Here is a 25,891-nt window from a genome sequence, read left to right as displayed (position 1 = left end):
AGCACCATTTATTAAATAGGGAATCCTTTCCCCATTTCTTGTTTTTGTCAGGTTTGTCAAAGATCAGATACTTGTAGATATGTGGCATTATTTCTGACGGCTCTGTTCTGTTCCATTGATCTATATCTCTGTTTTGGTACCAGTACCATGCTGTTTTGGTTACTGTAGCCTTGTAGTATAGTTTGAAGTCAGGTAGTGTGATGCCTCCAGCTTTGTTCTTTTGGCTGAGGATTGACTTGGCGATGCGGGCTTTTTTTTGGTTCCATATGAACTTTAAAGTAGTTTTTTCCAATTCTGTGAAGAAAGTCATTGGTAACTTGATGGGGATGGCATTGAATCTGTAAATTACCTTGGGAAGGATGGCCATTTTCATGATGTTGATTCTTCCTACCCATGAGCATGGAATGTTCTTCCATTTGTTTGTATCCTCTTTTATTTCCTTGAGCAGTGGTTTGTAGTTCTCCTTGAAGAGGTCTTTCACATCCCTCTAAGGGAATATTTCATTTAGCTAAGAGAAATATCAAGTACCTTCTTTAAAAGGTTACATTCCAAAAAAATACCCCTTCAGATAACACTTCTAAATAGAAGATGATTATGGTTTGTTATTTTAAAAACAGGACATAATCTCCATTTATTAGTTTGCAATGTTTATTAAACAATGAACTTAATGTTTAAAAAATTTTATGCCATTTCCATCTATTGTACTTCACCCCATACTTCTTATACGCTAAAGTTTTGAAATGGTTAAACCTTAGATTTGGCTTATTTCTATTTATCTTTTATTACACTTATCCTCATCTAATGGCAACTATGTACCAGAAGACTTGCAACTCTGCAGTTGCTCTGTGAGGTTGGATCACTGGGATAGGAGTATGGCCCCATAATTGTGCCTTTGTGTCTTGACCTTTATCTTGTAACTTTCTCAACCTTGTCAACTCAACTTTTTAATATCATCGCAATGTCTGTATTGAAAATTAACCCTCACACCTAACTTTGGATCTGCAGCAAAGAGTCAGAGAACTCCACTTTCAAGCCAATAATTGTTGGCTTCACATGTACAGTGTTGGAAATGCTACTTGTCCTTCCCATGTGGCATCACCACCTTTTTTTTTGTTTTCCAATATGGCATGAGCTAATCTTTCCAGTACATACAATTTCCATCAAATGTATGTTACATTGTTGAAAAGCAATCAGAATTTTTTTTTTTCCTGAAAAACCCCCTTTTCAGGATATATTCCTGTTTAATTTTCTATAGCTGGGTAAGCACACTGTACTATTCCTGGGGCTGTTTTAAAAATACTGTCTGTGCTGATCCAAATCAAACAGACCTTTAGAGGGTGCTGACAATGATGTCTTCATTGAATATGATCACTGCTAAAGCTTTAGCTCCTTGTTTGCTCTGTAATGCTGTGCCAAGATCTTGGCCTTTAGATGTTCCCAGAATCCCTGGAAACATTACTTATTTGTTTGTGAGTATCAGCATTAGAATGGTTTTGCATTCACAACAAAATGTGAATCTCTTACTGGGTTGAAGTTGTTTTCTTCAACTAACCATAAGACTTGAAGCCAGTTAGAACAGAATTTTAAGTAATATCCTGTGTTGATGCACTTACAAAACACACCAGAAGTCGGGAGTAACAGGATTCTATTTTTTTTTCAACCTTTGGTATAAAATTTTTCCTAAATATTAAAGCATTAACATTTAAAAATTCTGAGGGATATTTATGAGAACTATGATTAAAGATTCACAATATTTCACTTTTAAAACATAAACTTAAAAAACTACTCTTCATACCCTAGCCTGATGACTTAAAGTTACCAGCAGAGTATCATAAAAATAAACCTAACACTCCAAATGGGTTTTAAATATCATAAAGGCTAAATATTATGATTCTACCAAGAGAAAACACTAAGAATATGAGCAGAAATAACATTTCACAATTTCTGTTTGAAGCTTTCAAAATAATACACTAGTAATTGATTCCCTTCTATTTTGGCTACATTTTCAGTAATAGAACAGAAGCATTGAACAAAATGGGTCCTTTTAAAAGGCAACAAAAAAAGGCAAGTCAATACCAAGAACCAAGCATACTCCTATCAGAGGCAACAGCGGGGGCACAGGGAGTGTAGCCCACCCAGTGGTTAGTCAGATAACACGGGAGCCACCATCCGCTTCTCCCTTGCCCTCTGGTGCGTGCCAGCCATGGTGCCAGGGTGGCAGGGCCCTGATGCATGTGGAGAGGCAGACAGTTTCACTGGCTCCCACTGGCTCCTCAGGCTGAAGTCCAGGCAGAAGTTGGCCTTGTGGGGTTCCTGTCGTCCTGCCAAACCATGGCACTCCCGGGACACTGCTAGAACGCTGGCCAAATCTTGCATGAGAAGTCACCTCCATTACAGTCTCCTCAATGTTGGGGGTCAGACTACAGGAAACCCCTTTTATCAGATTTTATGGTGTCTGTACACTAGCCAAGGAAAGTAAGAGAAAGAAAAAGAAAGCAACTTGTTTAACCTCATCTAATAGAAAGGAAAGGATTCTCCAAAGTAGTTGATCTGGGAATGAAGCCCAACATCCCTAAATCTCAGCTCAGTTTACTAGTTTTTCATTTACCCAGTGGTTTTTAGAAACTTAAATCATTATGATCCTATCTACTCCGGGCCATCATATCATTGGTTTCTCAAAGACAGAGTGGCCCAAAGTCACTGTTGCACACATACAAAATAATCTATGTACCATTTGACAATAATCTATACACAAAGCACATTCAGCCATACACATCTCTATAGTACAGACACATATTTAAAAAAATTTTAAAAGCAGAGAGTCTCAAAAAGAGGTCTTCATTTGCCATTCTTAAGGCTACTAATAGGAAATACCACTTTTAATAAGGTTCCTCAAACACCACATGCATATGTAGATGCAGAGATGAATATTCACATACCTGTGTATAGATGTTCAGAAACAAACACGACCACCACGCATGTGTGCAATCTCTTTTCTAAACCAATAGACAATGCTTTCCTAAGGAATGTTTGAATTTTATTGTACTTTTTTTTTTTTTTTTAAAGAAAAGAGAATATCATAATCTTACACAATTTCTTTCAAATGGATAAACTTAGACAATTTATCAACGCTTCCTTACATTTTTACACCACGCTGAACTCCAACAGGTTTTTGTTTTAAGGTAAACCAGGTTTTTGGTCCTTCCCTGTGGAGAAGTTACTTTCAAGTCAGTGAAAGTTCTTGGCCCATGATTAAAAGTCTTTGCCAATTAGTACTCAACAACTTCAATTCATTTTTTTCTGGTTCAAGATGAGTAGGAGCCTAATAAGGCTGTGATAAAAGGGCAAAAGGCACTGAGAGCCAAAAGCGGATTAATGAGCTCCTCCATTTATTTGTCTTCCTAACAGCTGAACTGTTACAACTATTGACACTCTTCAAAAGGTTCCGCTCTGAACCCTGTCCAGGCACTGCAGGCTCCAATGGACATCTTCAAATCCAGAGAATGGAGGGGCAAGAGCTTCCCCTGTGTGATGCCAAAACCAACAAAGCCCCATGGATCAGGTAATGAAACTTCAGCTTTTCCCCCTTTGAGATTTATTTACTGGCAGCTGACAAGGGGCAAATTCAGCTCGAATTGTGCAGTCAAGGCCCTGTCAAGCTTTTAGAGGCACCCTTGTCTTGAAGCACCTTCATGACTGGCATTTCACTCAAAAGCCCTCGGCACTGGTCCTTAACAGCTTATGACATCACAAAGGACACTCCAGACAGATGCCTACATGGCATCCTGCAGCATTTTAAAAGAGAATTAGTGGTTTTAATTATGGTCGTAGTATGAAAGGGAACCATGCAAGCTCCACAGGAGACCTTTGATCAGACCCTTTTGCTAGTACAATGCCACGGAACTGTGACTATTCCTGGTAAGGGGCCTTTTCTTGCTGAATGACTCACCAGTGATCTTTGAATGCAGACAAGCTTCTAGCCCTCCCTCTTCATTAGTGAGCATTTCTATACAGGGGCCTATATAGTGCTTGGAGTCTACGAGCTATACAATTGGGGGGAAAAGAAGCCCTACAGATTCTGGCCTCTACTTAGGAAGTGCTGAAGGACTCTGAGTGACTTTATTCATTAAAACAGGTTGCTATTAATTAACTGTCATAATAAAATAAAGAACTATTATTTGCATTTCTTACTATGTTCTCTTTAGTAATATGTATAAAAGATGCTTGTAACAGAAATGAATTTATTGGGCCACTTCCCCATCCCCCCCAATCCCTGCCTTTTTTTTCCCCTTTGCATTTTGGCAGCAGGAGCCTACTAATTATTGGGCCTAGATCTCTGAGTCCAGATAGAAATAAAACATAAATATAAAATTAATTAAGTAAATGCAAAATCTTTTTTACTCGCCAATCAGTTTCTGCAACTGAAATAAGCAAATAAGCAAACATCAAATTAGCTTTTTTTTTTTTTTTTTTTTTTTAGGGATTTCCGAGAACGATCTAAGACAGTAAAACACAAACTTTTTTCAAAATATCACCCATTTGGTGTTTAGCTTGAAGTGTAAGACTATGTAACAACTATAGCTACTTTGTAAAAAAGGTAGTCTCACCTAAAGCCTAACATGATTCATTTTTTTTTTCCATGAAACAGAAAATGTCTTTGGTCTGGTATTAATATCAAAAGAATTTAACTTTAAAACTGATCCCAATAAGCATGGCCCTTACACAGTTCATGACCAATATTTAGTTATATGAAAATGGTTCATTCTCTTCTAGAATCTAATCCAGCGCAGTCATCTGGTGAAAGACTGGAAGTCAGAAGACTTTTCAAAAGCTTCTCACTGAAATGGTAATCTGGTAACACGGGATAAACAGAATTTTGCATAAACAGTACATCTTAGTCACTGAACACCCCATTAAACAGTACTGCTGGACCATGATACTTATATCTGGGAAATGACTTAGTTTTAAATTTTTTATGCAGTTTCTTTTCTTGAAGGAAAAATTTCCGGACTTCAGAATTTTGGAAGCTGAATGATGAGCAGGTTTTTCATATTTTGCTGTCTCAGACATTTTTCCTATTTCTTAGACTTTGCAGTTCTTTTCTTAGGTGCTTTAGAGCACCTAAAATATCAGCTTGCTGTGGGTCATTCGGTGCTTTCTGAGAGTACAGACGGAAATGTCTGATGGTTTCAGATAACAGCACTTCAGGGTCTACATCTCTTGCCTGAAGACGCAGCATCCGCTCACAGGCGATGGCATAGTTCTTGTGCCAATTCACTGGGTGCTCCTTTTGTAAATAGACAATCTCCTTATAAAGCTAGAAAACAGCAGAAATGTTGGTATTCCATTGTTATTCTTTGAATTTTTTTTTTCCAAAAACAAAAAAAATACAGAGGAATTAATAACAAGAAAAAAAAATTCAAGCAGCCTCCAGTAAAAATCTAATCATTGCTAGGCCATGCAGAAAATGCAAGAATGTTACTGTAATTATTACAGTAGCAAGAGGCAAATATGCTGCATCTAAAACTGCTTCTGAGGTTTTCAGATGTTGCAGGGGAAACCTAAGACACACTGTGTTAGGACAAAATGCTCTTTCTCCAGAAGGATGTTCTGGGGAAGGGATTTAGTTTTAATTCATGGAAAGCTATTTACTCAACAGGCAGAAGGGTTGAAACTCTAAATTTAGCTGTTGGAGAGAAAAAAAAGAAGCTTTCTTTAGAAGACTGCCTGGAAAAAGAACTTGAAGGAATTTAAATTTTTGTCCCACATTTTTGACAGAAATTTCTCTCTACATTAAAAACAACACTAATAACAATAGCAACGATAAAACAATCCAGACAAATTCATCATTATAGAGGCTGGGTGTGATAGAATTTAAGAGATATCCATAAAGTGAGATACTGAAAAGCTTCACAGTATCCTGTAATTTACAATTTTGATAGTTAAAACTTTGCCCATAGGAATTTAGAATTTCATTTTTCAACATCAGAGAGTATTAATTGGATAGAGTTAGACTTTTTGATACTGAGTTTTCTAGAGGAAACACATAAAAAATTTAACAAAAACGCAGATACAAATCTGCAAAATGGAATATTATAGTTGCTTATTTGGGAATCTCACAGCTTTCTTGGAGATTGTCAAGTTACAGCTGTATTCACAGGAGTTACCTGTAGACTTTCTGAGTGCACAGAAAAACAATACTGCTTTCTCCAAGGGACAAGTACTTTTTGAATTAGACATGACATAATTTAGTTAAAAGAAACCCAATCATATTATCTATTTTTCCAATTCCTCCTCCAGGGCAGACAAATGCATACCTATTTTTAAATAGCACCCTCATGAAATATTCCACAATTCATGTTTGATATCTTGTTTCAATAGTTAATAACCCTCAGTTGTCCAGCTTCCTTTTAAAGCAAATTTCCCCTTAGTTCCCTTTATTTTATACAGTAGGGAAGAGGCTGGGCATGGTGGCCCATGCCTGCAATCCCAGCACTTCGGGAGGCCGAGGCCAGAGGATTGCTTGAGATCAGGAGTTGGAGACCAGCCTGGCCCACAAAGCAAGACCCCATCTCTAGTTATAAAAAATAAATCAATAAGAAAGAAAAAATGGGAAAGAATCACCATGCACTTTCATATACATCAAGGTTACCGTCAGACTCCTATCTTCTTGGTAAAATATTCACAGTTGCTTTACCCTTTTTGTCATCATCCTTTTTTCTCCAGTGGTTTCACTTCCTGAGCCCTCCTCTGATAAGACATGGGTATAAAGGCTGTAGCGTGCTGCCTCACACAAAGTAGGCATTCAGGAACTGTTCAGTTCCTGAACAAAATCCTACTAAGTTTTTTGTTGTTGTTTTACAGATATCAATTTTATTTTTTAAATTAAGTATAATTTTTAAAAATTACTATACTTTAAGTTTTAGGGTACATGTGCACAATGTGCAGGTTTGTTACATATGTACACATGTGCCATGTTGGTGTGCTGCACCCATTAACTCATCATTTAGCATTAGGTATATCTCCTAATGCTATCCCTCCCCACTCCCACCACCCCACAACAGTCCCCAGAGTGTGATGTTCCCCTTCCTGTGTCCATGTGTTCTCATTGTTCAATTCCCACCTATGAGTGAGAACATGTGGTGTTTGGTTTTTTGTCCTTGCGATAGTTTGCTCAGAATGATGGTTTCCAGCTTCATCCATGTCCCTACAAAGGACATGAACTCATCCTTTTTTATGGCTGCATAGTATTCCATGGTGTATATGTGCCACATTTTCTTAATCCAGTCTATCATTGGTGGACATTTGGGTTGGTTCCAAGTCTTTGCTATTGTGAATAGTGCTGCAATAAACATACGTGTGCATGTGTCTTTATAGCAGCATGATTTACAGTCCTTTGGGTATATACCCAGTAATGGGATGGCTGGGTCAAATGGTATTTCTAGTTCTAGATCCCTGAGGAATCGCCACACTGATTTCCACAATGGTTGAACTAGTTTACAGTCCCACCAACAGTGTAAAAGTGTTCCTATTTCTCCACATCCTCTGCAGCACCTGTTGTTTCCTGACTTTTTAATGATTGCCATTCTAACTGGTGTGACTGTGAGATGGTATTCTCCTTGTGGTTTTGATTTGCATTTCTCTGATGGCCAGTGATGATGAGCATTTTTTCATGTGTTTTTTGGCTGCATAAATGTCTTCTTTTGAGAAGTGTCTGTTCATATTCTTCGCCCACTTTTTGATGGGGTTGTTTTTTTTCTTGTAAATTTGTTTGAGTTCATTGTAGATTCTGGATATTAGCCCTTTGTCAGATAAGTAAGTTGCGAAAATTTTCTCCCATTTTGTAGGTTGTCTGTTCACTCTGATGGTAGTTTCTTTTGCTGTGCAGAAGCTCTTTAGTTTAATTAGATCCCATTTGTCAATTTTGGCTTTTGTTGCCATTGCTTTTGGTGTTTTGGACATGAAGTCCTTGCCCATGCCTATGTCCTGAATGGTATTGCCTAGGTTTTCTTCTAGGGTTTTTATGGTTTTAGGTCTAACATGTAAGTCTTTAATCCATCTTAAATTAATTTTTGTATAAGGTGTAAGGAAGGGATCCAGTTTCAGCTTTCTACATATGGCTAGCCAGTTTTCCCAGCACCATTTATTAAATAGGGAATCCTTTCCCCATTGTTTGTTTTTGTCAGGTTTGTCAAAGATCAGATATTTGTAGATAATGTGGCATTATTTCTGAGACCTCTGTTCTGTTCCATTGGTCTATATCTCTGTTTTGGTACCAGTACCATGCTGTTTTGGTTACTGTAGCCTTGTAGTATAGTTTGAAGTCAGGTAGTGTGATGCCTCCAGCTTTGTTCTTTTGGCTTAGGATTGACTTGGCAATGTGGGCTCTTTTTTGGTTCCACATGAACTTTAAAGTAGTTTTTTCCAATTCTGTGAAGAAAGTCATTGGTAGCTTGATGGGGATGGCATTGAATCTATAAATTACCTTGGGCAGTATGGCCATTTTCATGATATTGATTCTTCCTACCCATGAGCATGGAATGTTCTTCCATTCGTTTGTATCCTCTTTTATTTCGTTGAGCAGAGGTTTGTAGTTCTCCTTGAAGAGGGCCTTCACATCCCTTGTAAGTTGGATTCCTAGGTATTTTATTCTCTTTGAAGCAATTGTGAATGGGAGTTCACTCATGATTTGGCTCTCTGTTTGTCTGTTATTGGTGTATAAGAATGCTTGCGATTTTTGTACATTGATTTTGTATCCTGAGACTTTGCTGAAGTTGCTTATCAGCTTAAGGAGATTTTGGGCTGAGAGAGTGGGGTTTTCTAGATATACAATCATGTCATCTGCAAACAGGGACAATTTGACTTCCTCTTTTCCTAATTGAATGCCCTTTATTTCCTTCTCCTGCCTGATTGCCCTGGCCAGAACTTCCAACACTATGTTGAATAGGAGTGGTGAGAGAGGGCATCCCTGTCTTGTGCCAGTTTTCAAAGGGAATGCTTCCAGTTTTTGCCCATTCAGTATGATATTGGCTGTGGGTTTGTCATAGATAGCTTTTATTATATTGAGATACGTCCCATCAATACCTAATTGAGAGTTTTTAGCATGAAGGGTTGTTGAATTTTGTCAAAGGCCTTTTCTGCATCTGTTGAGATAATCATGTGGTTTTTGTCTTTGATTCTGTTTATATGCTGGATTACGTTTATTGATTTGTGTATGTTGAACCAGCCTTGCATCCCAGGGATGAAGCCCACTTGATCGTGGTGGATAAGCTTTTTGATGTGCTGCTGGATTCTGTTTGCCAGTATTTTATTGAGGATTTTTGCATCAATGTTCATCAAGGATATTGGTCTAAAATTCTCTTTTTTTGTTGTGTCTCTGCCAGGCTTTGGTATCAGGATGATGCTGGCCTCATAAAATGAGTTAGGGAGGATTCCCTCTTTTTCTGTTGATTGGAATAGTTTCAGAAGGAATGGTACCAGCTCCTCCTTGTACCTCTGGTAGAATTCGGCTGTGAATCCATCTGGTCCTGGACTTTTTTTGGTTGGTAAGCTATTAACTATTGCCTCAATTTCAGATCCTGTTATTGGTCTATTCAGAGATTCAACTTCTTCCTGGTTTAGTCTTGGGAGGGTGTATGTGTCCAGGAATTTATTCATTTCTTCTAGATTAGTTTCTAGTTTATTTGCATAGACATGTTTATAGTATTCTCTGATGGTAGTTTGTATTTCTGTGGGACTGATGGTGATATCCCCTTTGTCATTTTGTATTGCATCTATTTGATTCTTCTCTCTTTTCTTCATTAGTCTTGCTAGTGGTCTATCAATTTTGTTGATCTTTTCAAAAAACCAGCTCCTGGATTCATTGATTTTTTGAAGGGTTTTTTGTGTCTATTTCCTTCAGTTCTGCTCTGATCTTAGTTATTTCTTGCCTTCTGCTAGCTTTTGAATGTGTTTGCTCTTGCTTCTCTAGCTCTTTTAATTGTGATGTTAGGGTGTCAATTTTAGATCTTTCCTGCTTTCTCTTGTGGGCATTTAGTGCTATACATTTCCCTCTACACACTGCTTTGAATGTGTCCCAGAGATTCCGGTATGTTGTATCTTTGTTCTCATTGGTTTCAAAGGACATCTTTATTTCTGCTTTCATTTCATTATGTACCCAGTAGTCATTCAAGAGCAGGTTGTTCAGTTTCCATGTAGTTGAGTGGTTTTGAGTGAGTTTCTTAATCCTGAGTTCTAGTTTGATTGCACTGTGGTCTGAGAGACAGTTTGTTATAATTTCTGTTCTTTTACATTTGCTGAGGAGTGCTTTACTTCCAACTATGTGGTCAATTTTGGAATAAGTGTGATGTGGTGCTGAGAAGAATGTATATTCTGTTGATTTGGGGTGGAGAGTTCTGTAGATGTGTATTAGGTCCGCTTGGTGCAGAGCTGAGTTCAAGTCCTGGATATCCTTGTTAACTTTGTGTTGTTGATCTGTCTAATGTTGACAGTGGGGTGTTAAAGTCTCCCATTATTATTGTGTGGGAGTCTAAGTCTCTTTGTAGGTCATTAAGGACTTGCTTTATGAATCTGGGTGCTCCTGTATTGGGTGCGTATATATTTAGGTTAGTTCTTCTTGTTGAATTGATCCCTTTACCATTATGTAATGGCCTTCTTTGTCTCTTTTGATCTTTGTTGGTTTAAAGTCTGTTTTATCAGAGACTAGGATTGCAACCCCTGCCTTTTTTTGTTTTCCATTTGCTTGGTAGATCTTCCTCCATCCCTTTATTTTGAGCCTATGTGTCTCTGCACGTGAGATGGGTTTCCTGAATACAGCACACTGATGGGTCTTGAGTCTTTATCCAATTTGCCAGTCTGTGTCTTTTAATTGGAACACTTAGCCCATTTACATTTAAGGTTAGTATTGTTATGTGTGAATTTGATCCTGTCATTATGATGTTAGCTGGTTATTTTGCTCATTAGTTGATGCAGTTTCTTCCTAGCCTTGATGGTCTTTACACTTTGGCATGTTTTTGCAGTGGCTGGTACTGGTTGTTCCTTTCCATGTTTAGTGCTTCCTTCAGGAGCTCTTTTAGGGCAGGCCTGGTGGTGACAAGATCTCTCAGAATTTGCTTGTCTGTAAAGGATTTTATTTCTCCTTCACTTATGAAGCTTAGTTTGGCTGGATATGAAATTCTGGGTTGAAAATTCTTTTCTTTAAGAATGTTGAATATTGGCCCCCACTCTCTTCTGGCTTGTAGAGTTTCTGCCAAGAGATCAGCTGTTAGTCTGATGGGCTTCCCTTTGTGGGTAACCAACCTTTGTCTCTGGCTGCCCTTAACATTTTTTCCTTCATTTCAACTTTGGTGAATCTGACAATTATGTGTCTTGGGGTTGCTCTTCTTGAAGAGTATCTTTGTGGCGTTTTCTGTATTTCCTGAATTTGAATGTTGGCCTGCCTTGCTAGGTTGGGGAAGTTCTCCTGGATAATATCCTGCAGAGTGTTTTCCAACTTGGTTCCATTCTCCCCATCACTTTCAGGTACACCAATCAGACGTAGATTTGGTGTTTTCACATAGTCCCATATTTCTTGGAGGCTTTGTTCGTTTCTTTTTACTCTTTTTTCTCTAAACTTCTCGCTTCATTTCATTAATTTCGTCTTCCATTGATGATACCCTTTCTTCCAGTTGATCGCATTGGCTACTGAGGCTTGTGCATTTGTCAGGTAGTTCTCGTGCCTTGGTTTTCAGCTCCATCAAGTCCTTTAAGGACTTCTCTGCATTGGTTATTCTAGTTATACATTCATCTAATTTTTTTCAAGGTTTTTAACTTCTTTGCCATGGGTTTGAACTTCCTCCTTTAGCTCGGAGTAGTTTGATCTTCTGAAGTCTTCTTCTCTCAACTCATCAAAGTCATTCTCTGTCCAGCTTTGTTCTGTTGCTGGTGACGAGCTGCATTCCTTTGGAGGAGGAGAGGCACTCTGATTTTTAGAGTTTCTGGTTTTTCTGCTGTTTTTTCCCCATCTTTGTGGTTTTATCTACCTTTGGTCTTTGATGATGGTGACGTACAGATGGGTTTTTGGTGTGGATGTCCTTTCTGTTTGTTAATTTTCCTTCTAACAGTCAGGATCCTCAGCTGCAGGTCTGTTGGAGTTTGCTGGAGGCCCACTCCAGACCCTGTTTGCCTGGGTATCAGCAGCGGTGGCTGCAGAACAGCAGATATTGGTGAACTGCAAATGCTGCTGCCTGATCATTCCTCTGGAAGCTTTGTCTCAAGAGGAGTACCCAGCCGTGTGAGGTGTCAGTCCGCCCCTACTAGGGGGTGCCTCCCACTTAGGCTACTCGGGGGTCAGGGACCCACTTGAGGAGGCAGTCTGCCCATTCTCAGATCTCAGGCTGCATGCTGGGAGAACCACTATTCTCTTCAAAGCTGTCAGACACAGACATTTAAGTATGCAGAGGATATTGCTGCCTTTTGTTTGTCTGTGCCCTGCCCCCAGAGGTGGAGCCTACAGAGGCAGGCAGGCCTCCTTGAGCTGTGGTGGGCTCCAACCAGTTCGAGCTTCCCAGCTGCTTTGTTTACCTGCTGAATCCTCAGCAATGGTGGGTGCCCCTCCCCCAGCCTTGCTGCCATCTTGCAGTTTGATCTCAGACTGCTGTGCTAGCAATGAGTGAGGTTCCGTGGGCGTAGGACCCTCCAAGCCAGGTGCGGGATATAATCTCCTGGTGTGCCGTTTGTTAAGCCCGTTGGAAAAGCACAGTATTAGGGTGGGAGTGACCCGATTTTCCAGGTGACATCTGTAACCCCTTTCTTTGACTAGGAAAGGGAATTCCCTGCCCCCTTGTGCTTCCCGGGTGAGGCGATGCCTTGCTCTGCTTTGGCTCACGCATGGTGCGCTGCACCCACTGTCCGGCACTCCCCAGTGAGATGAACCTGGTACCTCAGTTGGAAATGCAGAAATCACCCGTCTTCTGTGTCACTCATGCCGGGAGCTGTAGACTGGAGCTGTTCCTATTCAGCCATCTTGGCTCCACCTCCTATAATACATATTTCTATACAAATATATACCTGTTAGCTTGATGTTTGTTACTTTAATTTTTGCAGGTACACAGTTGGTGTATATATTTATAAGGTACATGAGATATTTTGATACAGGCCTGCCATGCATAATAATCACATCAGAGTAAATGGGGTATCCATCACCTCAAGCATTTATCCCTTCTTTGTATTACAATCCAATTATACTCTTTTAGTTATTTTTAAATGTATCATAATGTTGGCTGTAGTTACCCTGTTGTGCTATCAAATACTAGATTGTATTCATTCTGTCTAACTACATTTTTGTACCTATTAACCATCCCCAACCCACCACCCCGCACCAAGGTGTTGAAGTCCAAAATAGATGCCAATACTTCCAGAAGCATTTCCCCAACTGCTCCAGAGAATGGAGGCTCATTCATGACCCACCTACTAGTCTTCAGGCAGCAGGACAACTGTGCTACCTTTTTCTGGAACATTTTGTTACTGACACATTATCAACTTATTTTAGATGTCCTATTAAGTCACATATACCATATCTTAAGAAGCCCATCATTCTTCATTATGTGGAATTGTATTTCCTCCTCTATATACATGTGTTGCTGTGGTATTAGTCTTAGTGGATGTATTGTTAGTTGGAGACACCTTCAAATTATCCAATTTATTCCTATAGCATTGCCTACTCCCTGCCCTGCTCCCTGACCACACTTAAATTATTAAGTCACCTGAACTTAATATTCTGTATGAGCTATTGAGTAGGATAATATAAACAGCAAAAATATATTCTTTACACCTAAGGAGAACATTCTTGAAAAACTAGCACTGGGGGTGGTAATTCAGTAATTACCATGAAGTAATTGGCCTCATTTGTCTTGTAAACATTGTCACACATCTGGAGACTATGCAAAGGTGATACCAATCATCTGTATTCACTGAAAAAAAAATACAGCTTGCTGACCCAAAGGGACAATAAATCCACAAACGAGCTTTAGTAGTAGCCTAACAACTGACCATGGAAGAGGTAGCTGATGAGAATATAAAGTATCAGTAAGTCTCAGATTTCTCCCAACTAAATACTACTTGTTTTTCATAGAATTACAAGGTATTAGAGATAAACAGGATTATTATATGAACAGGATATGAAAGGCGATCTTTTCAAGTTTAAAGCCCTTTTTTTTTTCTTTTTTAGAAAAAAAAAATTAAGGCCTAGAAAGGTTCATTGACTCACAGTTGACAACTAATGGCAGAGTGTGCCTAGAAGCTGGGCCTCCCTACTGCCAGACAGAACTCCAGCATGCTGCCTTCTATAATCAGGTATCCTCAAGTGGGGTGTCTCGGAGGGTTCTGCCTTTGCCCCCATGGCTTGCTCCTTATGGACTGCTTTCCCCTCCCTCTCTCACTTCCTTGCCCTACCATCTCGCTGGTTAGCTCCTTCTGATCTTTCAAGATGACACTCCAATGACATCTTCTCTGGAAGCCTTCCCTTCCTCCCTCCCTCACCAGCCTACTTCCCAGCTTGCTCTGGTCCAGGGCTCTGGGTTTCTGTAGCACCCTTGTGTGCCTCTCACAGCACTCACAAGACTGAACTGTGACTGAGGACTTGATCTTCTGTCTCCCTCTCTAGCCTGCCACCTTTTTGATAGCAGGGATAAGACTTAATTGTCTCCAACACACTATTTGCTATGGAGTGGGTGCTCGAGAAATGCTTTGTGAGTGAATGAATAAGTGAATAAATAAGGAACCAGAGATCATAATTGAGGAGTAAAACTAGTCATACTGGTTGGACACCATGCTATTTTGTCTTAGCACCAAACACTTGTCCTGGCTGAGTAGAACCACAGCAGTCTAAAGATGGCAGAAATATCTCAGCTGCTCATATATACAGGTCCTACCCTCTGTTTTCATTGGCCCTTGTCAGGATATTAGTTTCCTATAGAGCAGACTCTGCAAGTATCCAAAGTGGCCGGTGCCGTAAGTCACAGCAAAGCAGAGACTTGGTTACAGTAGTGCCACAGCAAGCCTCTTGTATCTGCTCCCGCTTCCCATCAGAAAGGACCAATTTGTGCAAGACCATCATTTGTGCAAGACCTTCAGTGTGGTTGTGTCTTCCGAAGGTTGGTTTGGCTTCCTGGGGCCACAGTTAGAAGACAGAGCCACTCTCCATGACTCTTTATCTCTTCTAGTGAAATCTCAACAAGCCACGGCCCTATCATTTCAAGTGTAGCCAGGGTCATGACCTTTGCAGACAGAGTAACCAGCTAGAACTTGTTTTAAATGAAGCTATTATAGTAGTTTCCTATTGCCACTGTAACAAATAAACAACATACATTTATTATCTCACACTTCTGGAGGTGAGAAGTCATAAAGCCAGCATGACTGCGTTCCTTCAGGAGGCTCTAGAGGAGACTCTGTTTCCAACTTCCTCCAGAGGCGGCCTGCACTCTTTTACTCCTGGCTCCTTCCTCCATCTGCAAGTCAGCATGTAGAATCTTCAAGTTTCTCTCTCTCTGCCCTCTGCTTCTGCATCATGTCTACTTCTCTGACTCTGACCTGCCTGCTTCCCTTTCATGAGGACCTTTATGATTATGTTGGACCCACCTGGATAATCTGGGATAACCCCGTCTCAAGACACCTAACTTAATCCCCGCCACCCCTGCTTTGTTACATAGGTAACATATTCACAGGTTGTGGAGATTAGGACATAGACATCTTTTTTGGGTGGGAGGTATTATTCTGCCTACCACAGCCATTTACTTTGGATACTGTGATACAATTGAGGATTTGTTCATATGTGTTGCTTTATACCGCCCAAATTAAGAGAGAAATAAAAGAATAAAAATTCTAATGTGATATACCCTCTATCCATCCTGAACAATCACCATCACCTTCCCACCAAATATATCTATATCTACATATAAAAGTATAACATACGTCATATGCATGAGCGTAGAGTTGAGCTTTCACTTTTGAAGGCATGTGAGCAGTTTCTGCCAGGTTAAAGATGAAGAACGGTGTTTTCATCCTGGTGGTGGGGATAGGAACCTTCATTAAAATCATACAGTCAATTGCACATTCAGGGCTAAATCTTCCAGGCTTCTCCACTGATAAGGGATGTACAAAATCCTTTATTGTATTATTTTCAATTCTCATATTCATGGACATTTGCTCTGAACCAACAACAATCCCTCCACCCACCCACCAAGATGCTGCATTCACACTAATGACCAAATCTTTTAGAAAAAAAGTTTACACTTATCATTACTATTATACATTGTTCATCCTCCAAATGTATGTTATTGTTATGCAAGAGAAGCCAGGAAAAGGGAAATCTGCTGAGTTTGCCAACACATCCCTGAAGGTACCCATCACGAAGCTCATGCCATGTGTGCCCAGTTCTTCCAAGGTGGCCAGACCCTTAGACCCCATGAACTCATCCAGGTTGTATTCAGAATGCCAATTAAATCAATACTTGTGCAAATAATGACCTCTTTCTTCTTTTATGTGATTTCTTCCCCGCTTTCTCACATTCAATCACAGTGAATTGTGCAAACATATGGTATATCTTTGATCAGTTCCTTAAAGTAAGAATTTGTCCCTATGACTACAATGAAAACTTAAAATATGCTATTTTCCGACTTATTCAAAAATACTATTGTATACACTATAGTATATATATATATATATTTGCAATCATTATTCTGCAGCTGTATTTCTTGACCACTCTTTAAAAACCTCTTTAAACTTACGTAAGCTCTTTATATCATAACCGTTCTCAGTGCACAGTCCCTGGCTCAGACTGGACATCAATACATTTTTGCTGAAGGAAGCATTCCCTATGTACAAGATACTCCGTCTGCACTACTTAGGACTTTTACATTAATACTTATGCCAAAGTTTGTTAGTGTTATTTTGATTTAAAAAAAAAAGAAAAAAAACGACAGGAACCAAAAAAAGCGTTGCATCACTATGAAATGTTCCATACAGGACAGGATGACATCTCTCCTCTCTGAACTACAGGAAAGTATAGGCTCCATCAGATTAATGTTTCAATCTCCTTTAACATGTCTGTCTGCTCATTAGACTATGAGCTTCATGAGGGTAGGAACTGTGTCATATTCATATGTGTAGCTTCAATGCCTAGCCCAGTGCCTGGCCTCCAGTAAGTACTGAGTAAGTGCTTAACTAATTAACAGGCACATTACAAATGGAGGCGAGGTTGTAATGATTAATATCTACTCAATCGATTACACTCACTTTAGTTATGGCAAGAAAGCATAGGAGAGATGAGTGTTCCAGAGACAAACAGATGTGAACTTTGGACTCCATCACTAGCAGTAGTGTGCCCTTGGACAAGTAGCCTTTCCACATCCAGTTTGTTCTAAAATGGGGATCATAATAACCTCAGAGGTTATTGTGTGGATGAACTTAAATATTCATGTATAATGATTAGTACAGTGCCTCAAAAACATAATTGCTCATAAATGCTATTTTTATTATCACTACTCACCCCTACTCTCAAAATTAAAAGTGCCATAGGCTACTTCCCTGCCATATTAAAAATAGACTGCACACACAAAAATGTAGAATAGTCACCTCGCTTGCCACATTTCTTCATTGGCTACAGATTCCCAAGAAGATGGATCAAACCTGTAGTTACAAGAAAACAGTAATATCTTTCTGTCATCCACTTTTTTTTTTTTTTGAGACAGAATTTTGCTCTTGTTGCCCAGGCTGGAATGCAATGGTGCGATCTTGGCTCACTGCAACCTCTACCTCCTGGGTTCAAGTGATTCTCCTGCCCCCACCTCCCAAGTAGCTGGGATTACAGGCACCCACCACCACACCCAGCTAATTTTTGTATTTTTAGTAGAAATGGAGTTTCACCATGTTGGCTAGGCTGGTTTCAAACTCCTGACCTCAGGTGATCACCTGCTTCAGCCTCTCAAAATACTGGGATTATAGGTGTGAACCACCATGCCCAGCCATCATCCACATTTTTGCAATGGATACATCATAACTGTTTTATCATCTGACAAGGCCAATAAGATGAATCTTGAAATACTGACAGTGATCAAATTAATAAACTTGTTCTCCTAAAAAAGTTGAATTATAAGGAAGTTTGAGTTTTAATATCTTCTTAATCTGCATAATGGGCTCCCATGCCTCAAGAGAGCAAACAGAAGATTAATGGGAAGACATTGAAAGTATCTGGGGAGCCAGCCGTTCATAAGAACTATATGTTAGATGGCAACAGGGCAGAGGTGAGGTGTAGGTCACTCTATGGACAGAGATAAGAGCCAAAGAGCTGTGAAACAAGGGGATCAGCCTGAAGAGAGGCTGAAGAGAGTGATTTTCCTGGCCTGGAAAATCACTGCTGGAGCTTTGATGCTGCTCAAAGAACAATGGCCAAGCCATTTGATTTTTCTTTCTCTTAATTAAAAATTTTCTTACTATGTATATTTGATAGAATGGGGATAATGAGCAGAGTTATGTACGTGTACTAGTTGTCAGCTGTTCTGACTTTTTCTTATGACGGCCACAGAGTGTTTTGATCATCCATCTCTGGCTGTTACACAACGTGGTCTGTATTTGTGCATACTGACTTTTCAAAAAACCTTTACAGTATTTTAAAATATAATCTCGTCTGTTGCTCTTAAATTATAAGCAATAGGTTATATAATCTTTAAATTATAATTTTAAAAGTAGGTAGTGGAGGCACATTTCTTTAGATAGTGACTCTGCGTGTGTGTGAAATCAAGTAAAAGAATCACTACTCCATAGGAAGAGCAGCTTAGATAGTGACTCATTTTCTATATAGGAAACATTAAGCTCTATGTAGAAATGCTTAATGGAAAGCTAGTAATGCCCCAACAACATAACCAGATTGATGCAAAGAAACTGAAAACAAAGCTACTCAAAGCTGAGTCTTCCCTCACAGAGAAGTTATCTGCCATTCTTAAAGAAAAAAAAAATGACAAGTTTGTACATATGGAAACTATCATAAACAGAATGCCTTTTAAAGTTCAACTGCAGTTAATGAACCTCTTCTGCTTTTAGGGTAATGAGCTATAGGATGGTAGACGATGTGGCATTCAAAGACTTGGAAGTAGAAGGAGCCAGGCATCTAACCATCATGGTATCCACACAACCAGCACCCTCTTCCCTCCTCTCTCCCCATTGTTCTGTAAGTAGGAGAGCGAGAAGGACATGTTCTCTTTCTGTTGTTTTATGGTATTTTGTGGGTATCAAGTAACAATATTAACAATTAATAAAAAATAAAAAAAATTAGAAGGCATCTCAAAATGTAGTAGTTTTTTTGGGTATTCAAAACTGCTATGTTTATATGCATCAAAATGTAACTGCTGTTCATACCTTCCATATTCTTCGGTCCAGTTATAGATATTTTTTGTAAGTTTAATCCATTCCTCAGGGTTGAATACAATCTCCAAAGGAACTAATTTGTCACAAGACCCCCATGGCCAAAGTGAATAGTTCTTTTTCCAGGTTGGGTCGCCTTCATGAATTCCTATGCAAACAAATGTTTCTTTTCTGTTGGAAACAGAAAAATACATGATGTACTTAAAATTTAAAGTCTTAAATGTTAAGTAAATATAATTCATGAAAGATCATTTTTAGATTTTTTTCCCAGCATTTATTACCTATATGATTTTGGAAAAATTACTTAACTACCTATGTTTAGTCTTCTCACTTGTGAAAGAGGTATGGGAACTATCTTTCAGAACTGTTGAAGATTAATGAGATATCTAATATAATTAACAGTCTCAAAGCATAATAGAGGCTGGACACGGTGGTTCACACTTGTAATCCCAACACTTTGGGGCTGAGGTAGGAGAATCGCTTGAGGCCAGGGGTTTGAGACCAGCCTGGGCAACACAGCGAGACCCCCATCTCATGGGGGAAAAAAGGAAGCTTAAAACTCAGAAGTATGTCTCAAATAAGGACAAAAAAAGCTCCAAGAAAAGTCCCCCCATTTTTTGTAGCCCAAGAAGTAGAAAAGGGGACCAAGGTTTGGAGAGAGTGGAGGGAATCCCCCAGGTCTTTTTCTTTCTCTCCTTTCCCAGGTGCCAGGCAACACCGTGGCATTAGTGGAGGCGGCAGCATAGTGATAGTAGTGGTGGGTTGGCAGGCACCCAAAACTCTGAGGGAGGGGAACCCTTCTCTCTAAGCAGAGGCATTGTGGTTCCAAGAGAGTGGGGCAAATCTCCATTGCTTTTTCTCTCTCTCTGTCCTTCAGCCTGGCTCCAGATGCAGACACAGTCACAGGAAGGGCACAGCAGAAGAAAGAAATTAAAGCTCCAGCTTTCTGGCTAGAGAACCAAAAAGGAAGGCCCCGCAAGTTGGAAAGTAATGGGGTGACCACAGAAAGGAGAGAGATGCAGAGAGCAATGCCATAAAGTTGTATCCTCAGCTTATCTCTGAGCTGAGCATGCACAGGTCTGACCCTAAACAGAGTTTGTAAAATTAACCACAGGGCAGACCACCACCCAGGTTCCAGACTGGGTACCCGGTAGTGTTACCACAGGTAGCTAGTCAGGCATGAGCAGGGCAGGAGAGGGCTCTCTGCTGTCCTGCCCCAACCCCACCAGGAATTTCAGACAACCATCAGGTGATGGTCAGACAGTTGTCACACTGCTTCTCTAAAATAGTAACTGGTCACAGTCAGCACCAGGAAAAGGCAGTTTCCCAATAGATAGAAACACCTGAAACTGGTGATCAGCAGCTTCCCGAAAAGATCTCAGGAGTTGAATGAGTGGGCTCAAGCATGTGCACTAAGAGGCAAAACAGCAGAGTTTAACCAGTATATGACCTTCTAGGGCCATTCCACCAGTGAGGAAAGAACACAAGTGAGCATGCATACAACTCCAGTAAACACAGTGCACAGTCTCTCTCTCTTTTCTTTTCTTTTTTTTTTTTTTTTTTTTTGAGACAGAGTCTTGCTTTGTAGCCCAGGATGGAGTACAGTGGCACGATCTCAGCTCACTGCAACTTCTGCCTCCTAGGCTCAAGCAATCCTCCTGCCTCAGCCTCCAGAGTAGCTGGGATTACAGGCACGCACCACCATGCCTGGCTAAACTTTGTATTTTTAGTAGAGACAGGGTTTCGCCATGTTGGCCAGACAGGTCTTGAACCCTTGACCTCAGGTGATCCACCAGCCTCAGCCTCCCAAAGTGCTGGGATTACAGGTGGTGAGTCACCGCACCTGGCCCACACTGCACATTCTCACCTCCCAAGTGCTAGCAGGCTACTGCACATCTGGGCAGCCCACCCCCAGGGAAGAATCAGGGGAGAAGGGAACGCAAGACCCTAGAAGTATGCCAAAATATAAAACCCTGAGTCAAAGGTCAAATGGGGCACTTGTCTTTCAAGTCGCCTGCTTGGCCTTCTTCCAAGTGTAGTTTCCTTCCTTTCATTTCTGCTTTAGAGCTTTTGATAAACTTTTACTCCTGCTATAAAACGTGCCTTGGTCTCTCCTTCTGTCTTATTCCCCTCAGGTGAATTCTTTCTTCTGAGGTGGCAAGAATTGAGGTTGCTGCAGCCCTGTATGGGTTTGCCGCCAGTAACTCACACTTGCCGCTGGTAACAGTAGCACACACATGGGATTAATCCAAATAGCACTGCAAATGCTTTGGAAACAGAACCGGTACTGCAACCACAGTTCACAGAAGGCAGGCCAGAATTTGAAACCTGAGATTAACCTGGCCAAGGGCTTGCTAAACAAACAAACCAAAAAGTCATCATTCTCCTTGGGATTTAAATAAGACCCAAATATTCAAAATGTCCAGGATACAATCCAAAATTACTCGGCATATGAAGAACCAGAAAAATCTCAACTCATAAGGGAAAAAACAATCAATAGAAGTCAATTCTAAGATGACACAAATGCTAGAATTGTCAGTCAAAGACTTTAAAACAACTATTATCAGCATGCATCTAGAAGGAAGGGCAAATACTCTAGAAACAAAAGGAAAGATGGAGAAGCTCAACAAAAAAGTAAAATATATAAAAAGGAACCAAATGGCTTAATATAAGTTTGGCAAGACAGTATGTCAGGGTATTTGAAGAGAGAGAGAGAGAGAAAAAAAAGATACAATTTAAACAAAAAAAGAAAAACATTAAAAAAAGCACAGAGTTCAGGCATCTGTGGGACAATACCAAAAGGTCTAAATTCATTTCATCAGAGTCTCAGAAGGAGAAAAGAAAGACTGTGAAACAGGAAAAATTATTTAAAGACATAATGTATGAAAAGTTCCCAAATTTTGTGAAAGATACAACCTTACAGGTTGAAGAAATTTGGCGAACACCAAAGAAGTTAACTCAAAGAAATCCATGCTAAAATATATCATCATCAAACTGCTGAAAACTAAAGACAAATAAAAAGTCTTGAAAATGGCCAGAGAAAAGCAATAGATTTCACCTAGGGGAACAATTATTTGAATTACTGTGGATTTCTAATTAGAAGCTACACAGGCCAAAAAAATTAACTTACTTTTTTTTTTCTTTCTTTTTTTTTTTTTTTTTTTTTGAGATAGGGTTTTGCTCTGTTGCCTAGGCTGGAGTGCAGAGGCACAATCATAGCTCACTGCAGCCTCAAACTCCTGCATTCAAACAATCTTCCCATCTCAGCTGCCCAAGTAGTTGGGACCACAGGTGTGTGCCACCACGTCCAGCTAATTTTTTATTTTTATTTTTTTGTAGCGACAAGGTCTCCCTATGTAGTCAAGGTTGGTCTTGAACTCCTGGGCTCAAGCAATCCTGCCTCAGCCTCCCAAAGTGCTGGAATTATAGGCATGAGCCACTGTGCCCAGCCTAAAGCAACATTTTTAAAATGCTGAGGAAAACAGCATTATCAACCCAGAATCTATTTCCACAAATATCCTTCAAAAAGGAAGGTGAAATAAAGACATTTTCAGATAAAGGAAAACTAAGAGAATTCACTGCTAATAGTTTTGGTTTAAAAGAAATGCTTAAGGAATATCCTCAGAACGAAGGGAAATCATACAAGATGAAAATGTGGAATATCAGGATTGAAGAAAGAACAACAGATCTGGTAAGTATCTGATAAATATTGTAGACTTTTTTTTCTCTTAAGTTCTTTAATATATGTATGACAACTGAAATAAAAACGACCCTATCTGACATAATATATAACACAAAAAGTAAAAGACTTATATGGCAGTAAGGTTTCCACATTCTGCTTAAAGTGGTAAATTATTACTCCTAAGTAGACCATGAAAAGTTAAGCATGTATGCTGTAATCTCAACAGCAACCAGCTTCAAAAAAAAAAAAAAAAAAACACTAAACAACAAAAACAAAAACTTTACCAAGTGATATAGTAAAAAAGTCTCAATAAACATTTTTAAAAGAAATACAAAAAGTCAGCCAGGCGTGGTGGCTGACGCCTATAATCCTAGCACTTTGGGAGGCCAAGGCAGGTGGATCACTTGAGGTCAGGAGTTCAAGACCAGCCTGGCCAACATGGTGAAACCCTATCTCTACTAAAAATACAAAAATTAGCTGGGGGTGGTGGCACATGCCTGTAATCCCAGCTACTCAAGAGGCTGAGGCAGGAGAATCGCTAGAACCTAGGAGGCAGAGGTTGCAGTGAGCCAAGATTGTGCCACTGTACTCCTGCCTGGGTGACAGAGTAAGACTCCATCTCAAAAGAAAAAAGAAAAAGAAATACAAAAAGTCAATTAATCTAAAAAAAAGATAATAAAATAGTAGACATACATCTAAACATATCAATATTTATATTAAATGCAAATGGTGTAAACATAGCAATTAAAAAGAGATATCTGAGATAGTAAAATAAGGCTCAAATATATGCTATCTATAAAACACCCATTTTAAATATGATATAGGTTGGTTAGAAACAAAAGAATGAAAAAAGATAAGTCACAAAAACACGAATTAAGTTAAAACCAATAAAAAACCCCAGAAGATTTTTTTTCGTTTGTACAGACAGCGAGAAGTGCAAATACAATGCAATGAAGAAAGGATAATCTTTGTAGCAAAGAATGTAAGGACAATTTGACATCCAAACACAAAAACAAAACTATAGAACTCATAGAAGAAAACATGAGAAAATCTTTGTGATCTGGCATTAGGCAAAGAGTTCTTAGATATGATACCAAAAATATAATTCATAGGAGAAAAAAATTGGATTTGAGTTTCAAAGAAATAAAAAAGTTTTGCTCTGCAAAAGACACTTGTAAAAGACAAGCAACTGCGAGAAAATATTTACAAATTGCATATTTGACAGAGGTTGCGTACCTAGAATATATACAGAACTTTCAAAACTCAACAATAAGAAAACAAACAACTCAATCCCAACCCTATGCAGAAAACATACTCACACACAAACCTGTTTATGAATGTTTATAGCAGCCTTATTTATAAATGCCCCAAACTGGAAACAACCCAACTGTCCTTCAATGAGTAAATGGATAAACAAACAACAGTACATCCATACAATGAAATATTACTTAGAAACAAAAAGAATAAACTATTGATATATACAGCAACTAGGATGGTTCTCAAAGGCATTACACTAAGTGAAATATGCCAATATCAACAGGTTACATACTTTGATTCTATTTATATGACATTCAGGAAAAGGTAAAGCTATAATAATGAAGAACAGATCAGTGGTTGCCAGGGTCAGGCCTGAGGAGACAGTATGATTATACGGGAGCAGTACAAGAAAATTTATGGAATCATGGACTGCTCTGTGTCCTGACTGCTGTGGTGGTTACACAAATGTATACATGGGTTAAAATTCATAGAACTGTATACCACACCCCCTAAAAAGAAAAGTAAATATTACTGCATGTTAAAAATAAAATAATAGGTGCTCACTAAACATTAGCTAGCTTCCTTTCAGAGGTACGCATTTAGATAACTTTCATATGATGATGGTCCATCCCTTTGGGGGGAAAATATCTCTATCACATGCCTTTAAATAATGCATGTCCTTTGAGTTAGTAATTTTACTTCTGAGAATCTATACTAATAATTTAAAATTCTGCCCCTCCACAAAAAACCCTACATATACAAAAGCAGTTGTTGTAGGTATAATTTTATTATAGTTAAAATTAGATCATGTTAAATATCTCCTAATAGTTTTATTCGCTTATTATTTTTAAATTACAGTACATGTATTTACAGTTTGTAAAAACATAAGGAAATTGTTTTATGATAGTAAATATAAAAAACTGGACACTTATGCTTTCATCTTTGTAAAAAATATGCATTTTTTATATATGTGTTGTTTGAGTGAATAGGACCATGTTTTCCTCCAGTTTTTAAAAAAATTTCTCATTCTGTAACAAGCACATGAAACTTTTAAAATTAAAAACTTTTAAAAACTGATATTAAATAAGTCATATTTATGCAGCGATCTTTGTTAGTCAAAAACATTAACAAAACTTTATGGGGCAGAATGTTTATCATCATTGTATATTATAAGAGCAAAAGTCTAGTAACAGAGAGAATATCCCAAAAATAGAGTATTTGTTAAATTATTATGCATTTTATGAGAATATTAGCCAACAATGACAATAATATACATGGGGAACTGCTTATGATATAATGGTAGGTTAAAAAAATTGGACAGAAAATATATATATTTTTTTCTCAGCTATATATAATACAGTATGTATGAGTATGTGTATGTTTTAAAAATAAGTCATTTATGTTAAAGATGAGTGGAATCCAACAATATTTATCAAAATATTAACAGCAGCTGTCCTTGGGAGACAGATGATACTGATCATCTTTACACTTTTCTGTGTTGTTTAGAGTTTCCTCAAAGAGCATACGATACTTCCATCATATTGTTCTTGGAACATT

General features: G+C 38.9%; 1 protein-coding gene across 7 annotated transcripts in view; it reads right to left on the bottom strand.

The window, feature by feature from the left end:
• Window positions 1–25,891, bottom strand: part of TMEM260 (transmembrane protein 260) — a 78,416-nt gene that overhangs the window by 5,786 nt on the left and 46,739 nt on the right. The window contains exons 13-16 of one of the 7 annotated variants that reach the window (XM_054447811.2): window positions 19,390–19,566; window positions 17,611–17,664; window positions 15,949–16,039; window positions 631–5,317 (exon numbers count right to left, since the gene is read on the bottom strand). In XM_054447811.2, the coding sequence (XP_054303786.1) occupies window positions 5,063–5,317; window positions 15,949–16,039; window positions 17,611–17,664; window positions 19,390–19,566 (577 nt within the window). In that variant the 3' untranslated portion in view covers window positions 631–5,062. Of the gene's footprint in view, window positions 1–630; window positions 5,318–9,438; window positions 15,486–15,948; window positions 16,040–17,610; window positions 17,665–19,389; window positions 19,567–25,891 lie in introns of those variants that run through there. The other 6 variants (XM_054447813.2, XM_063651637.1, XM_063651640.1 and 3 more) reach the window with 6 other exon arrangements.

This window comes from Pongo pygmaeus, chromosome 15 (genome assembly GCF_028885625.2).
Source record: "Pongo pygmaeus isolate AG05252 chromosome 15, NHGRI_mPonPyg2-v2.0_pri, whole genome shotgun sequence".
Classification (NCBI taxonomy): Eukaryota; Metazoa; Chordata; class Mammalia; order Primates; family Hominidae; genus Pongo; species Pongo pygmaeus.
This window is presented reverse-complemented; position numbering and strand designations above follow the sequence as displayed.